The sequence below is a fragment of the Crotalus tigris genome, unplaced genomic scaffold (genome assembly GCF_016545835.1).
Source record: "Crotalus tigris isolate CLP2741 ecotype Arizona unplaced genomic scaffold, ASM1654583v1 scf7180000020062.1902635, whole genome shotgun sequence".
Taxonomy (NCBI): Eukaryota; Metazoa; Chordata; class Lepidosauria; order Squamata; family Viperidae; genus Crotalus; species Crotalus tigris.
The window spans coordinates 1,047,501-1,064,478 of record NW_024097841.1 but is presented as its reverse complement, the minus strand read 5'-3'; the positions used below and the strand labels follow the sequence as shown (position 1 = coordinate 1,064,478).

General features: G+C 43.0%; 1 protein-coding gene across 3 annotated transcripts in view; it reads right to left on the bottom strand.

Moving 5' to 3' along the window:
- Positions 1–16,978, bottom strand: part of HEPH (hephaestin) — a 120,872-nt gene that overhangs the window by 98,888 nt on the left and 5,006 nt on the right. For 2 of the 3 annotated variants that reach the window (XM_039365364.1, XM_039365366.1), the window contains exon 2: positions 8,160–8,365. In XM_039365364.1, coding sequence (XP_039221298.1) covers positions 8,160–8,332 — 173 coding nt within the window. In that variant the 5' untranslated portion in view covers positions 8,333–8,365. Of the gene's footprint in view, positions 1–8,159; positions 8,366–10,591; positions 10,769–16,978 lie in introns of those variants that run through there. The other variant, XM_039365365.1, reaches the window with a different exon arrangement.

Genomic DNA, 16,978 nt, shown 5'->3' with positions numbered 1-16,978 from the left:
TTTTCCAATTTAACAAAGCTCCAGGTATTAAGGAAGCAACATGGTGATTGGGTAATCCATAATCCAGTAACAAGCTCTTTCATACATATGTCAGGTTACATCATCAAAAATTTCCTCTCTGTTTCCCTTGGTTATTATATCACATTCAAATTAATACATTGCTAGTTATAATTCAATCGGTTAAAACATTTATCCATATATTTTTACTTTTACGTCTCCATGTCCTGTTTTTAACTTTTATCTAATTTCCATTACAGTATTCCAGTTAGCTTAGTGTCCTCCATAGTATTTAAGTTTCGGATAACCCACGGTTCCCTTAGTTCATTACAAAATAGTTATCATATCTAAGATACACTTATTATTTATTCAAATAAATTCTTACTTTATTTCACAGTCGTATTCTATTTCTCATCCTAATATCATCACTTACCAATAAAATAACCTTTATCATCTCAATCCATCTTCTATATTATAATTCAAAACTATTATTCTAATAACTAGTTTTTAGTTTCCTTATAGGTCTAAATCCTAAATATTAAATCTTAAATATTAAATGTAATGTCTTTTAAAATCTCCTTAGTCCATTAAATAAGATTTTAGGCTTTTCCATTAAAGGTCATATAAAGAAATCCCATTTTTTAAGTCTGACTCTGGCTTTCCTTTTGTGCCAAACAGGCTTCCATAGCAGTGCCTTTAAATCCTCAGGTGGATCTCCCTTCATTCCTTCACATGTCATTTGAATCAAGGGAGACCATCTAGCTCAGTGGTTCTCAACCTGTGGGTCGGGACCCCATTTGGGGTCGAACGACCATTTCACGGGGGTCGCCAAACAAGGCTGTCCGCCATTTTTCCCCCTTTTCTTTGGCCACGCCCCTGGCACCTGGTGATGTATAAGTGGTTGGGGGTCATCACAACATGGGGAACTGTATTATGGGGTCGCGGCATTAGAAAGGTTGAGAACCACTGATCTAGCTATCAATTTTTCAAGGAAGCCGGTCCCTTCATAGTCATTATGTTGTTGATCTAATAATTTGAGTCTCCATGTTTGGCTTAGCATATTTGTCGTCAGCTCAGACTGGTCTTCTTCTTCTTCCGGTTTCAGCTGATTTAAATAAAAAGTCATATTCAATGTTGTAATTGTTGTTTGGTTGTCTGGGTTACCTAAATTCTCAGTGTGCTGTGTACGTAGGTCTTCAGCACCTTCCATCTTAGTGTTGCTTTGTTCAGTTTCTGTTGTTGTCAGAATTGCAGATTTTTTAGTTGAAATCAAGGTTTGGCTATCAGGGTTCTCAGTAGGTTGTAGCTGGTATTCTTTAAAGTCCACTTTAATGTTAATTCCTTCTTCTTCTGTTGCCTTTTGAGTTGTAAGTTCATCAGTTGAAATCTGGGCTTCATTTTGTAGCTTTAAGATGGCGCCTTTATCTTTCAGTCTGGAATTCATTAGCTCAGTAGCCTCTAGGACAGTGGTTCTCAACCTTTTTAATGCCGTGACCCCCAACTGGTCGTAAGTCAAGGACTACTCAATGGTGCAGCAGGCGGTGCTGATGGGGCAGGTGAAATTGGGGCAGGTGAAATTGAGGACAATGGAAGAGGTGGTGGAGTAAGTGAAAAAAGCTCTTGATAAATTTAAGATGCACTTGAAAGCCCCATATCAGAGGAAGAGTCGAAGGGTGAATCAGAGGAGGAGGAATCAGAGGTCCGAGAGATGGCAGTGACTGGAGGCCAAGAGGCAGCATGCGGCAAGGCCGTCCATTTCAAGGAACCAGAGGCAGACCAACCCAACCAGCCAAGGTGAAGCTGATTCCAATCGGAGTGAAATTTGATGGAGATTCAAAACAACTGGGACAATTGTTCACCTACATGCAAATCTATAGAACATGCCTACCGATGTCAAAAAGGTCCGGGTAGTTATCCTAGCTTTGGAAGATGGAGCAGCTGACTGGATGGTGACCCTGTACAATTGCAATGCACCCAAATTGTGGAATTTCAACTGGTTTATGGCTTCCCTCTGCAAACATTTTGAAGACTGGCTGGCAGACAAGAAAGCCCAGGAATGCATAAAAAAAGTGAAGTAGGGAAGGAGACCAGTCACTGAATACACTGAAGAATTCAGAGAGCTGGCCAGTCACCTTCGCCAGCCAGAAGACATCCTGATAAGCTGTTTCCAGGTTGGATTCAATGAAGAGCTATATAATGCCTGCGTGGCTCACGGAGCCACGGGATGGCTGTATGACTGGCGCCTGCTAGTCGAGGAAGTAGAGATTGATCAACGCAAGCAGCTACATCACCCGGTGAGACCAAGCTTCAAACCGCAGTCCGAGAAATGAGGGGAGACTGCACGAGCTTCACCTGCCCCATCTCATAGCACCGCCTGCTTCAAATGTGGTAAAGAGGGACATCAAGCCGTGGATTGCCATAGCAAGACACCGGCCAAGAAAGGGACTGTTTACTGGCTGGAAGACCTCCCAGAGCCTCACTGCATCCCAGGGAGACTGCAATGAGATTTGAGGAAGTTGTAAAGCTCCTCTGGGATCACCACCGAGAGGGCTGAGCTCCGACTCCGCGCTACGATGGCACAGAAGGGGCGGAAGATGAGAATAACCCATTGGTGAGTGGACCAATTGACCCCATAACAGTGTCCCTAGAACTTTCTATACCTGGTGCTGGGAAGACAGTAAAATTAGCTGTCTGGCTGGACTCAGGGTGTAGCTGAGTACCATGATTAGCCCAGAACTAGTGGGGAAAATGGGAATACCCCTCAGGAGGCTAAAAACAATTACTTTCTGCCAATTGGATGGCCCAGTTGCAAGGGGAGTACCCGCCAGCTTTGCCACCAGACCGTTATGTATTGATCTCTCAGAGACTCTAGCTTTTATTGTGGCCCCAGGGATGGAGTGGCCATTAGTTTGGGGTCTGGCTTGGTTAAAGAAATGGAACCCCATGATGAACTGGAGGGAAGGACAGTTACAATTCCTGCCTGTTTCTAAAGAAAACGGTGGGAGATGTGGATTGCGGAAGATTTTGCTTCCGTTCCCAGTGAGTCAGACTTTAAAGCCCTCCCAATGGAATATTGAGATTTGGCTGAAGGCTTCAGTGACCAGAAGGTAGACGAACTCCCCCCTCATCAACCCACAGACTGTGCTATTGAAATCATCCCAGGGGCGAAACTACCAAAGCCAAAAATGTACTCTTGACTCCCAGGGAATTAGACGAACTGGGAAAGTTCATCAAAAAGAATCTGGAGTCGGGTTTCATAGAGCCGGCTAGACCCCGAGTAGTAGCCCCTTGTTGTGGCCTGTCAGCCACTGGAAAACTCCGCAGCTGACTCAGAGGAGGAAGCACAGGACTGGGCATTGGGCCCAGCATCAGGGCCAGCTAAAAGCTCCGATGGGGACGAAGGAATGCTGTTGCACCCAGGGACAGAGGCGGAGCCTGGGCTGTCTGCCAGCCCCCCAGATGGAAAGGCTGAGACCTCCATGCCTTGAGGCAAGTGATTCAGGAGAGGAGGCTCACATGGGGCCAGTAATTGATGCATGGGTGCAGCGGAGACTGAGGAGAGGAGAACAGCAAGAGGCTATAGGCTGATCTTTGGGGCGGAAGAGTCACCACTGCTAACAGAGCCCAACCCTCAGCTGCGGATAAAAGGCAGGGGCAGAGACAAATAGGTGTGGCAGACAACTATTCGTCTCCCTGCCAGTCACCCACTTCTAGTTGGAACTCCTGACTCGTTTGGAAAATTACCGGGGGTTTTTCCTTGGACCCTGTGATGCTGGGAGTCGGAGTTCCTTCTGAGCATGTGCATGTATCTTATGTTTGAAAAGAGCCAGCTTGCCTGAAGGACTCTTGCTGCAAGTGTGGTGAGAGACTGAGATTAACTCTGGGTTTTGGGAGACCCCTGCAGGGGAAAAGGAAGCGAGCTGTTGTTGGAGGCAACTAAAGACTTTAACAGCCAGCTGCGTGAAATTGCTGGTGTTCCTGAATAAAAGGAATGTTGGAGATTTATTGGTACATCTGTTGTGTTCGGGGAGCCAGGTCAGAATAGTTTGTCTGCCACCCAAACTTACAACATGGAGCAACTCCGGGCAGAGAATGCACAGCTGACATAACAAGTAGCCATGCTCTGAATATAGCTGGCTCAGCTTCAGGTTGCCACTGCTCCACACTCCTGGAGCAAATGCCTCATTGCTGGCTGGATAAATTCAATGAGACACAGGCTCAGTTCCTGGGTTTTTTGGACAATGCCAACTTTATATGAGTCTGTGGGCAGAGGACTTCCCCATTGACTGGACAAAGGTGGGGTTCATGCTCAGTCTTCTGTCAGGAGCTGCAGCCCAATGGGCTGCCCCCCTTCTCACCCAGGCCAGTCCGCTGCTGGATGACTTTCCGGGGCTCTGCACGCAACTTTGCCTCATATAAGGACCCCGTAAAGGTGCAGACAGCCAGAAGATGCCTCAAGACCCTGAAACAAGGAGCAAGTGAAAATGCTTTCCAATATTGTCCCTTGAGAATCATTGTTGCCCTTTGGCTAGAAGTCTAACACTCAATCATCCAAGCAAATGGGCTGGTAGGAGAGACAAGAGAAGTATTTCTTCATTCAAAGTATAACAGGTTTACATAATTTGTTGCTACATGCCAGTATAAAGGTGCTTGAAGTTGAAGTTTGGAGTGAACTGAAGGGGGTTCAGATAGATTCATCAAGGAGAGGATCAATCGATAATGATCACATCCTGTTTCTAGAGGAAGGATGAAGTGGGTAGGTAGGCAGATCTTGTGCCCACTTTGAGAACTTCAAGGGAATGAATCTCATCGGTATGATCAAAAAGACCATCTCAACTCAGCATCCAAGAGCAATATAGGCCATAAGTAACAAAAACACAGGAATCATGACAAGCCTCCACCTGTAATTCAGTGGTTCTCAACCTTTTTAATGCCACGACCCCCAACCGGTCGTAAGTTGAGGACTACTCAACCGGCCGTAAGTCGAGGACTACTCCACTGGTGCAGCACCGTTTGCAGAATGGGAGTTTTGGCGGGCTCAGCAGGGCAGAGACAGCCTGGACAATTCCTCTTGGCTTTGGAAAGCCAATAGAATTAGACTCTATTCAAGAGAGTCTCTTCGATTGGCTTTCAAAAGCCAATAGAATAAAAGGAAGTAGCACAGCTAAGGAAAAAGGGGGAAAAAATGGCGGACTGCATTGTTTGGCGACCCCCGTGAAATGGTCGTTCGACCCCAAATGGGGTCCCGACCCACAGGTTGAGAACCACTGCTGTAATTGAAGGAACATCAATCGGGCTTATCAGGCACTTAGTAGGGCATATCATATGGCTAGTGGCTTAATTTGACTGACAGTTGTTCCAGCACACAATTAGAAAACATTTTTCAAGCCAAGGCTCACCACAATCTTTGAATTAAGTGCTAAGAGCCCCAGCAACATTCTAGAGCAGTGGTTCTCAACCTGTGGGTCGGGACCCCATTTGGGGTCGAATGACCATTTCACAGGGGTCGCCAAACAATGCAGTCCGCCATTTTTTCCCCCTTTTCCTTAGCTGTGCTACTCCCTTTTATTCTATTGGCTTTTGAAAGCCAATAGAATAGACTCTCTTGAATATAGTCTAATTCTATTGGCTTTCAAAAGCCAATAGGAATTGTCCAGGCTGTCTCTGCCCTGCTGAACCCGCCAAAAGTCCCATTCTGCAAACGGTGCTGCACCAGTTGAGTAGTCCTCAACTTACGACCGGTTGAGTAGTCCTCGACTTACGACCGGTTGGGTGTTGTGGCATTAAAAAGGTTGAGAACCACTGTTCTAGAGGGCAGGTGGGCTGGGGTAAGATGTGGGCTGGTAGGATTGTAACAAAAACTAACCATGACTTGGACATGATCAATTAGTTTAAAATAAAGGAATTAAATTTTCCCAAATGTACTTTTTAAAGAGGCAACTGGACTTTCTTGTTTTTCTTCTCATCCAAGAAGCTTCTTCAGCTCTGACTCAGAAGCTGAACTGCAAAAGCTTCTTGGATGAGAAGCGAAACGTCTTCAAAGAAAAACAAGGAAGTCCAGTTGCCTCTTGAAAAAGCACCTTTGGGATAACCATGACCTGGATGACTGAGAATCTCCATAGGCAAGGGAATTAAATACAATTTAAATGTTTGCTCTCTGTTTATGTAATCATTATTCCCTGGTGTCATACGAAAATTTACAGTTCACCAGCAGCATGATGGATCCCAGACAACTGCACGTGGTCCACAAGTGACAAATCACACAGTTCTGGTCTCTCCTTAGTCACTTCCAGCTCCGACAGTTGAAAATACAAGTGGAAAGATTGTTCTACTGCTGCACAGATAAAATTAGGCATTTTATCAACCTCTCCAGCTGGAGTTCTAAGTGGACTTCGAGTTTCTATCTGTAGATGAATCAGGAATCTCCCTATAACCAGAAAGATTTCAAACCATGGTAACTATTGAGCATTTGGGGCTGAATAATTTGAATATAAGTCCAGCCCCAGAGATTTTAAAGGCTAAATTCAATTGAGACCACAAGTTTTTCTTTCTAGATTGATGGACAAACAGTCATGGAAGTTTGTTTTTACACAGTGAGATTACTGTATGTGCAAAGATGGAAAAAATTCAGCACTGCCCACAATGGAGGGATGGACAGTGATGATGATGGCACTTGCTGAGATGGCCAAACTGACTTCTTTGATCAGAGAAAATACAGTATCTGTTTTTATTGCTGAGTGGAAACCCTTTAGACATTTTGTGTGAAACAGAAAAATTCAACTTACAACTTATGGTTTTGATGATTAGGCATAATAGATGATAGAGCTATGCTGTCATCATAAAACAAGAGGTAAATTTATAACTGTATTTATAACTGCTGTAAGGAAAATCAGTCGCCAGTTCTTTTGTATCTTTTCCTTTTTGTTCTTTTCTATTTTCTTTTACTTTTCTCCCCTTTCCCTTTTTAGCCACACAAGGCAGCTACTTTGACCTGAGGGCAACAGTCAAGAAAATGTCACCAGAGAAAGAATCTAAGCCGAAACATCTTCATCATAAATTCAATGGTGTCACAGCAAATCTGGCTCCAAATCATATATATAAAACTAAGTAATCAAAATGTTACAGTGGTAGACTAAAAAAAATTAGCCACTTGTGGACAGATATGCCTGTGAGACTTCTAAAATACCTGTCAGAATCCAATTATTTTTCATTTCTAGCTACCTACTCTGAAAAAAAATCCATTTCTTATTTTCTCTGGATTCTGTCATACTATGAAAGGGGAGGAGGATAAGCAAGGAGGTTTTATGACTCTCACTTCCTTCATTAAACTACAAAGTGACTGGATGTTGATTCTCATCAAGAGGACTGACCATAACAATACGGCCATCGCCTTTCATCTACTCTCTCTCTGAAGTCCCCCTTTTGCTAGCAGTGAGGGAAAAGGGGGTGAACAAGGCAACGCCTGGGATCTGGGAAAAGAGAAGATGAGTGATCATTACCCAGAAGAACTATGGGGTGGGGGCTGCTTGGGAACACTTAAAACATTGAAGGATGGGAGAGAATTCCCCAGATCCTGTCTGGCATGCCTGCAATCATTTTCTCTTAATAAAGATGCCTGTTGGAAGAGATATTCCAAGAGTTCTGTCTTCTTAAGATGTAAAGTGAGGTGGATCCTTACAATACCATTTAGACTTCCCAAAATTAAATCATTAATTTAAAGCGTGCATTAAAAATATCCAAAAACTCATGAAATTAAAAATATTAGTAATATTGCCTGAAATCCTGGAGGTAAAATGGCTGAAAATTTGTGAAAATTAGAAATCCTATAAAATTTCAAGCAGTTTTAATTTTATTAATTTCCCTAGGTTTGTGGTTGAATCTGCCCTCTGAAAAGGTGACTAATTACCCTGCAGATAGTTTTAGGGAAGGGAAACTCCCTGATCTATGATGAAAACTTTTGAACATTTCCCTCTGATAATCAATGAACATTTTTTACATTATAAATATTGTAGTGTGGAAATTCTCCCATTTTTTAAAGATAAAAGACGTTTGCCACTGCACCTCACAAGTTGTGATACATGCAATACATTTCAGTTTTGTGTATGCAACTCGGAAGTGATTTGATGTGCCCAGGTTGTGGGAATGGAAAAAGTGAGACTCACGAGTCATTCATAATGCTCTGTCCGGTGATCACATTCTTTCCCAATGGAATGTAGTTCCACTCTACATTATGGATCCCCAAATAGTAGAGTCTGGTAGCTCCGTCTACCAGAAGAACCAGCGAAAGGAAATGGAGACAAAGGACAGAGAACTGTATTCGCTGACAGGAACACATCAAAGCGCTGAAAGTCCCTCCAGGACTCAGGATCTGAAAAAAGGGATGGAATAAAAGTAGTACAACATAGAATAACAGAGTTGGAAGGGACCTTGGAGGTCTTCTAGTCCAACCCCTTGCTCAAGCAGGAGACCCCACCATTCCAGACAAATGGCTGTCCAGTCTCTTCTTGAAAGCCTCCAGTGATGGAGCACTCACAGCCTCTGAAGGTGAGCTGTTCCACTGGTTGATTGTTTTCACTGTCAAGAAATTTCTCCTTAGTTCTAGGTATCTTCTCTCCTGTGCTGACTGGGGAATTCTGGGACTTAGTCCAAGTATCTTAAGCTGATGAGTGTCAATGCTGCAACTGAGCATGATATAGCTATTTTCCTGCTCATTCTAGGTTGTTGTCACATAGAACGGAGGGAGGAGGGGGTTGCCCAGGTGCTTCGCTAGTCATAATAATTTTTTGTCCTGTGGGAACCAAGGTCATCGGTTGCTCCCAAGCCTACAGGCTGGGCATTGTGAAAAAAGCCCGCCATATAATTGCATTGGGGAACGTAGTTGCTTGCATAGCTTTATGAGTGGGATTTTTAACTTTGTACTGGGGAATTGTTACGTGTGTATCCAGACAGTCAAGGTTTCACTCTTGACTGTGCCAATACTTTGTGACTAATAAACATGAGGAATTTGCAAGCCTCGGTGTTCTGCTTTATTCATCTCTGTTTGTCGGAACCATGACACTGAAGTTGAGAAACACTGCACTACAATATTGACTAGGGTTCTAAGTCTGCGAGATATTACACTGGGAAAACTCAAATATGCTCTGGGTCATGGTTCACTGGGCAGGACACAAATTCTTTCCTGAAAATATAGTGTTATATAGCCAAGGCTTGTTTGTCTAGTGGGTCTTATGACAGATTTTCAAAATGAATAGCTAGATTTATATTAAATTTTCACTCCCTTTTCTCTGCAGCTCCCACAGTGTTTAAAACATCTGACCCCTGTGGCAAGGTACACTTAGCTGGAGCCCTGCAAAAGATCCTGAGTGATTGCTGACTTCCTTGAAACTGGTTTCCTTCATAAAGTTTCCTTATCATGGCTGATTCATTAGCCTATAATGAGACACCAGGAAAAATAGGCCAGGATACCATTGGTTTTTCTCTTTTTCCTGCTTTTCTGTTATCAACATGCTTAAACTTTGCCTTTACAAGTGGCCCTTGACTTACAGCCACAATTGTGCCCCAAATTTTTGTTGCTAAGTGAGACATTTGTTAACCTTTCCTAGTATAGTTTTTAAGATAGTAACATGGTTATTAAGTGAAACTGGCTTCCCCATTGACTTGGCTTAACAGAAGGTTAACAGATGACATGACCCCGGGACACTGCAACCGTCATAAATATGAACCAGTTATCAAGCATCTGAATTTTGGTCATGTGACCATGGGGATACAGCAATTGCCTTTATAACTTTGAACGGTCATTAAATCAATGGTCGTAAGTCAAGGACTACTTGTACGCTGTTCTGATTTAATGTAGTAGGATTAATAGACTGGAATCTTCTCTTCTGCACAATATAATTATCTTTTTAAATATGCAGACTGGGCACTTCTGTTCTTTTACATCCTTTCTATAGCAATTTGTGAAATTGTATTTCCATTGGGTAGTTTGTCAGGAAGAAATTTAGCATGAGTTATTTATTATCCAAATATATATCCAAATATCTATCCTGCAACGTAGCTACATTTTGCATCATCTTGTGCTCCATACACCAGTTGCTGCTAAAAATAAACTACTGTGCTCTAGTTTGATAGTGACCTGTATTTTTAGGATTTAAGAGATACGCCTTGGCTAAGGATGATTGTTTTTATGAGAAATCCTTTTGCAGGTTTGCAAGTAATTTGATTTTGTTGTTCCACTGACTGTAACATTTCCATTTCTTTTTAGCAGCCTGGGGTTGAGATCACAAATCATAAAACCACCTGAAGAATGAATACCTTCTAATGAAGAGAGGTTCAAAAGTTTGCTCCTTCAAAATTCCCCATCTGATCAAATCCACGTGCACCATGGTTTCCCCCAAATTCCCTTCTTTTCATTGGAAACAATTGAAAAGCTTCTGAATAAAGTTTAGGCCCTCTGCAGCCTAAACCTTTCTTGAGAGTTTGCCATTCCATTGGCGTGTCCATTTGCATATGTTCATTTAGGACTGTAGTCCTGATAACAACTTTCCTTTCAGTGAACCAAAGGGTTTGCAATTAAGTTAAAAGACGGTTCCCTTACCTTGACAAAGAGAGATGCTCAGAAGCAGAAGCCACGAGAAAGAGTGAAGACATGCTCCAGAAGCATTTTCTTCCAGCACCTGATGTCCCAAGGAAATCTCTTGAGATTTGAAGGAGACCAGGAGGGGCAAAGTCTCACTCATAAACCTGCAGCTGACTGTGGGCCTTTCTGCAAGGTCTGCAAATCGACCAGGCAGGATACATGCAGGATACATGCATTCATCACTCTTTCGTTTTCAGTTTAAATAACCAGGACAACCTTGGCATAATTTCCCACAGGTGGCATGCTAGTTTATGATTGGAGGAACCAGATGATAATATAGCAATAAAAAATAACTTTATGATAAAAAGGCAGAAATGACTAATATAGAGAGACTAATCCTGATACTTTCAAGAGGCTCCTTTGTACAATGTCTTTTAAATTTGGTAAAATATAACACCTAAGATTATTAAATACAGCAGTGATAATACAATAAAAATCATAACTAATAGATAAAAACTAAAGAAATAAGAACCCATACAATGTTTATAGAACTAACTCAACTTATTGTTAAACCTAAATAATATTGAAACAGATGCCACTCTTTCCATGCTTACGATAGAAAGACATTTCAAAACTGATTTACAAAAATAATTTCCAGTGTTTAACAACAGGTATGTACTTTCTTACCTATATAGAATTTTCTTGGTTTGCACAATTCATATGTTTTAAAATTTGTTTAAAACTGAAAAATTAGAGGGTGCCAAACAACTGCCTTGCATGCGTGTATTCAGTGACACATCAAGATTTTTCTGCTATATGAATCAAGTTGGGTGTGATTGTGTGTGCATTTCTTTTTATTTGCCTGAATCAGAGAAATGATTCTCAAAGGTCATTTCAGGACCTTTATTTTAGGGTAAAGATTACCCCTAGTAGTACAGTGTAAGGACCCACCCCACTTTGCATCTTAAGAAGACAGAACTCTTGGAATAATTCTTCCAACAGGAATCCTTTATTAAGAGAAAATGGGTGCAGGCGTTCTAGACAGGACTTGGGGTTCAAGCTCTCCCATTCGAGGTTTTAAGGGGTTCCCCAGTAGTCCCACCCAATCACCCCCCCTTCCAGTGATAGTTTCAGGCATCACAATCCCACCCCTTTTTTCCTTTCTTCCGTCTGGATGGAGACTTCAGATAAACTACATGAAAGGTAAATAGCCTCCTTTGTTATGAGAAGGCCTTTTGGTGCTAACCACATTCAAACCCTTTGAAGTTGTACCAAAGGAAGTGAGGGCCATAAAGCCCCTTTGTTCACCCCCCTCTCTTTCTTTATGACAGAATCCAGAGAGGGCAGAAATGGGGTTTTCTATAATTGATAACTGGAGATGAAGTATAATTGGATTCTGACATACAAGTCAGATGTGATCCTTCTATAGCCTTTTGGAAAACTCGCAAGCAAAGGGTGCTCAGGGCATGGATTGACTCTGATTAGGATTGCACCTTTGGTAGGATCTGTTTCTAAATTGCCTCAGGATCTCTGGGACCAGCAGAAACTTTTTTTGAAAAATTGATTGCAGAAGAGAGAAATTTTCTTGAGAGAAAACTTCATGTTTCTCAACCTTAGCAACTTTAACAGGTATGGATTTCAACTTCCATGCTGATTATGGAATTCTGGGAGTTGAAGTCCATATCTCTCAAGAAACACAGGCTTAATCATTTCTTTGCAGCTCTGGGACTGCCGTGGAATAAGTCTTGCTACTAAGCTTAAAGTTTACCAGGCAGCAGTGCTAACTACTCTGATGTATGCTAGTGAGACCTGGACAGTGTACAGGAGGCACGTTAGGCAACTGAATTACTTCCACATGACTTGCCTTCGTAGAATTCTGAGGATCCGGTGGCAGGATAAGATATCAGACACAGATGTCCTCTCCAGAGCAGGCCTATCATCAGTTTACACTCTGCTGATGAAAGCTCAGATGTGCTGGGCAGGTCATGTTGTAAGGATGCCAGATCATTGCATCCCTAAACAGTTCTTCTATGGTGAGCTGTCTCAAGGAAAACGATTGCATTGGGACAAAAGAAACGATACAAAGACACGCTGAAAGCCTCTCTCAAGTCCCTGGATATTAACACCATCTCTTGGGAACTTCTGGCGCATGATCGACTGACATGGCGCACCTTGGTGTACCAGGGTTACCAGACATATGAACACAGAAGGACAATCTTGGCACAAGAGAAGCGAGCACTCCACAAAGCCAGAGCCGTAAATGCTGAAGTAACAGTGTCTACATTTCTTTGTTCAGTATGTGGCAGAACATTCCATGCTAACATCGGTCTTATCAGCCACCTACGGACACATCGTTGATGGCCCATAATCCACAAGATGTCAAGGTCTTCATCGAAATTGATGGACGAACAACCATTTTTTTAAACACACACACACACACACACACACACACACAAACAACTGGCATGTACTATAAAGTGGGAAGAAACTCTCAATACTTCCAAGCTATTTTTCTAAGCTTATTTGCTGTACCAATTGAAGGAATACAGATACTGCCCATATAAAGGACATCTCTCGTTCCCAACAAGTTTAGAAAAAATGTTCACCATGCAAAAATATTTCTGTAATGTATTGCCAAGCAGAAAAGGGATCCACTGAATTTTTTTCATTTTAAACTGAAGATTATCATGTAGCCTTAATTTAAAGAAGAAAGGCAGCCTCTGTGCCCTGTTTCGGGATCTTCCTACACATACTGGAGCTGAGCTGAGTCAAATAGACCAGGGGAATGGGGGCCCAGATTTACGCCCAAAGCCCACATGAGCAACAGCATATGTGATTTGTATGACTGATTTTCTAGTAAGAGTCTTTTGAGAAATGGGATTACTTTGGCAAAGACAGAGATCCTAGAAAAAGTGCAGAGAAGAGTAACAAAGATGGCATGGAGATGATCTGGAGGCCACATGATTGAGAATGCTGGGTATGTAAGAGAAGGACTAGGATGACACGATAGCAGTCTTCCAATATTTGAAGGGCAGTCATAGAGTAGAGGGAATCTACCCTCTAAGTACCAGAAGGCAGTACAAACAGTAATGAGTGGGAGCTTGTTAAGGAGAGAGCCAATCTAGAACTAAGGAGAAATTTCCTGACTGTGAGAACAATAAATCATTAGAACGGCTGGCCTCCAGAAATCATGTGTGTTCCATCATTGGAAGTTCTAAAGAAGAGGTTCAATAGGCATTTCTCTGAAATGATAGAGAATCTCCTGCTTGAGCAGAGGGCTGGACTAGAAGATCTCCAAGGTCCCTTCCAACCCTTTTATTCTATGTTCTACATTCCACCTCTTTTGCAATCCAAATAGAAGGACCATTTCAAGAGAATTTTCATTTTGGCTGATCCAATTATTGGTGCTGCTATTGATAACAAGCCTTATAAGATAGGAAATTGATGCTGTCTGGAAGAAATTGAGAAAAGTAGTTTTGAATAACATTTTTAAGGAACTCAATAAGAATACATTAAAGTAAAATGGGAGCAGTCATAAGAATATATGTTTATCATAAATGTAAATAGAAACTTTGCTTTCTATTTTGTTTTGTTTTGGTTAAACATAAAATTATATAATTTTGGTACCTTCTTTGAGAAAGGCAAATATTGGGGATTGCAGACCTTTCTTGGGAAAGTCAAATTTTGGGGATTGCAGATCTTCAAATATAAAAATGATCACCTTTTTCATTTCAGCTGCTGGTTCTCAGTTCAACTTACTAAGGAAGAATATGAAAAATACAAAGGAAGTGAGTCATCCCTCCCTCAAGCAATGCCCATGAGGTGGCTTCTAATTGAGGCTCAGCTGTGAGGGTCTTTCATGGGAAGACAAATAAGTGAGCCTTCAGAGGAGATCTAAGGAAAGGGAACTTACAGCCTCCATTAATTGTATTTGCATTCTTAAATAAGATAAAGTGAATGGGACTTTCCTGAACTTTATACTCTCTGCACTCCCACAGATGGAGTCTAATATTTGCTTTAGAATTAGACTACTAATCAACTTGATAAAGAGGGCAACAAACAACACCAACAAGTATTAGTCACCCACTCATTAACACAAAGAAATCTTTGCCTTGACTTTTGTGCATTAGAAGGGTCTGCTCCTTCAGATTTGGAGCTGTGGGTGCCACATGGACAATGGCGGGGAGTCACAATGGAGGTATTGAACCAAGTATTTTGATAGAGCTTCTGGTGAGCAATTGTGCTTTGCTGAGGAGGCTGGGCACCAGTGCCTCCAGCCCTTAGGGGTATCCGCAGGATAAGAGTCAAAGCAGTCAAGAAGGCAGCCACAATTGTTGGAGTAGAAGTTCTGCTTGTTTTTTATGTATGTTGCAATGCGGAGATTAAAAAAAAAATAGGCAAAGTTTTCATTCCTGTGGCACTATCTTGACATTTTTGATCGTTGAATGCAGCCGCCTTTGCCAGACCAGAAGAGCCGGCAAAATCTTCTGATTGGAGCTCGGGAGAGGGGGATTCCCTGCACCAAAACCCAGTTCTGAGGGCAAGGAGCCCCTTTACAGAGTTCATTCAGAGCAGTGGACTTCATTTCCCAGCATTCTGGGAGATGAAGCCCACATATTTTTACAGGGGCAGAAGCTGAGAAATACTGATTCTCTCTTGACATTCTGCCACAAAGATAGGAAATCTTCTAAGAAATCTGCCGGATAGGTCAGCAAGCAACCAGCCTGATTTAAAAAAATGTTCCCTCCAGTTGTCAGGTTGTGCAAAAGGTGCCCCTGAAAAGAAGCCTTGCCGAGAACCGAGGTCAGTCCAGGAAAGCCAACGGATATGTGGCAGAACTTTATTCCCCCCCCCATCGCCCCTGTTCTTCTGCCCACTTTTGCGTTTTTCTTGGTTGCCCCGCTTCAGAGGAGTAAGAAGCTGCGCTCCTCACTCCGGTTGGCCCAGGGATGGTGTCCGTGTTTGGCCCCGAGAAGCCGTGTGCTGCTGGGGACCCTGGGGGGGGGGAATCAGTTGCAAGGGCAGGTCAAGTTCTCCCCACCCAAGCGGGTCTGCCCTGTTTCAGCCTGTTCCAGGCTGAGCGGCGCACCGGAGGCGCCTGGACACCCCTCAATCAAAGAGTCTGAGAAGACTCAGCCAGTGAGGCTGGAGGGAAACCAGCTGGGCACCTCCTAACTATAACTATACCTCATCCCAAGAAAGCATAACCCTACCCCATAGTTCATTGGTCAGTTCAAATGGTCCAATCCTCAGGTGTTGGTTCCTTGTGGGAACAGGGAGATAACATTGGGCTGTCTCTGGTTGTAGTTGTGATGTTTAGGCGGCTCTTGCACCTTCTCTGGGGTTGCGGAGATAAAGCAGTCCCTGGAGGTTGCATTTCATTCTTTCCCTCCCTTTGCTAGCTGACAGTAAGGGATGGGAAAGTTTACAAGAAATAATGCAGAAAAGCAAAGTGTTACATTGTAGCAATAGAGGAAATCAAGGCAATAACCCTCAAGCACTCTGCCCTCCCTCCTGGCAAAACCTGGCAGAACCCAGGATGAGAAGAGAGAGATTTGGGTCAGGATGAAAGAGGAAAGAATAGCAAAAGGACTGGGGAACCTATGGATATGGCTTCTAAGACACAACCTCTGGAGGGAAGCCGTTGCACTGGTTCATTATTTTTTCAGGAATTTTTTCCTTAGTTCTGCTTCTCTCCTTGATTGGTTTCCCTCCGTTGTTTCCCATTTTCCCTTCTGGTGCTTTGGAGAACAGGCTGACACCCCTGTAAGGATCTGTCTCAATTAGACCTCCCAGGAAAGCAGAACTCTTGAAACAGACATCATTCCAAAAGGAAACTTTTATTGGAAGGTGTTGACAGCAGTAATAGAAGGCAGGATCTGAGGATTTCCTGCGCAAATCAATAGGTTAAAAAAGAGACAATGTAAACCCCACCCCAAGTGTCCCTCCAGAATCCAGATGGTTCAAACAGGCCAACCCGCAGGCATGAAAATGCTATGAGAGCGGAGTGATAAGGTACCGCTTCCAAGGTTGTTAGGTCTTCACGCTTCTTCTCTGCGTCTGGAGATAAGGCAGATGGCCAGAGGCACGTTCCATTCTCACCCCACAAAAGAAACATCAAAGAGGATAGAGCAGGGACTTCCGGTTCCAGTATGTGGTGACTGCAGTCACGCAAAGAGAGTTGTCTCTTCGCCGGCCGATTTTTCTTCGCCGGTAGACCCTGAAGAGGGTTGAAAGTCGCCCTGGAGAGACGACCACCGATGAGGGGCTTTTTGGTGACTGAGGGAGGGCAGCAGCTTCTCCCGCGGCTCCAGCTAACTCCTTAGGGCCGACGGAGCAAAGATCGCCCTGTAAGATGGCTGATCATGCAGCTGCACCAGCCGAAAGTCACAAAAACATCTAAGC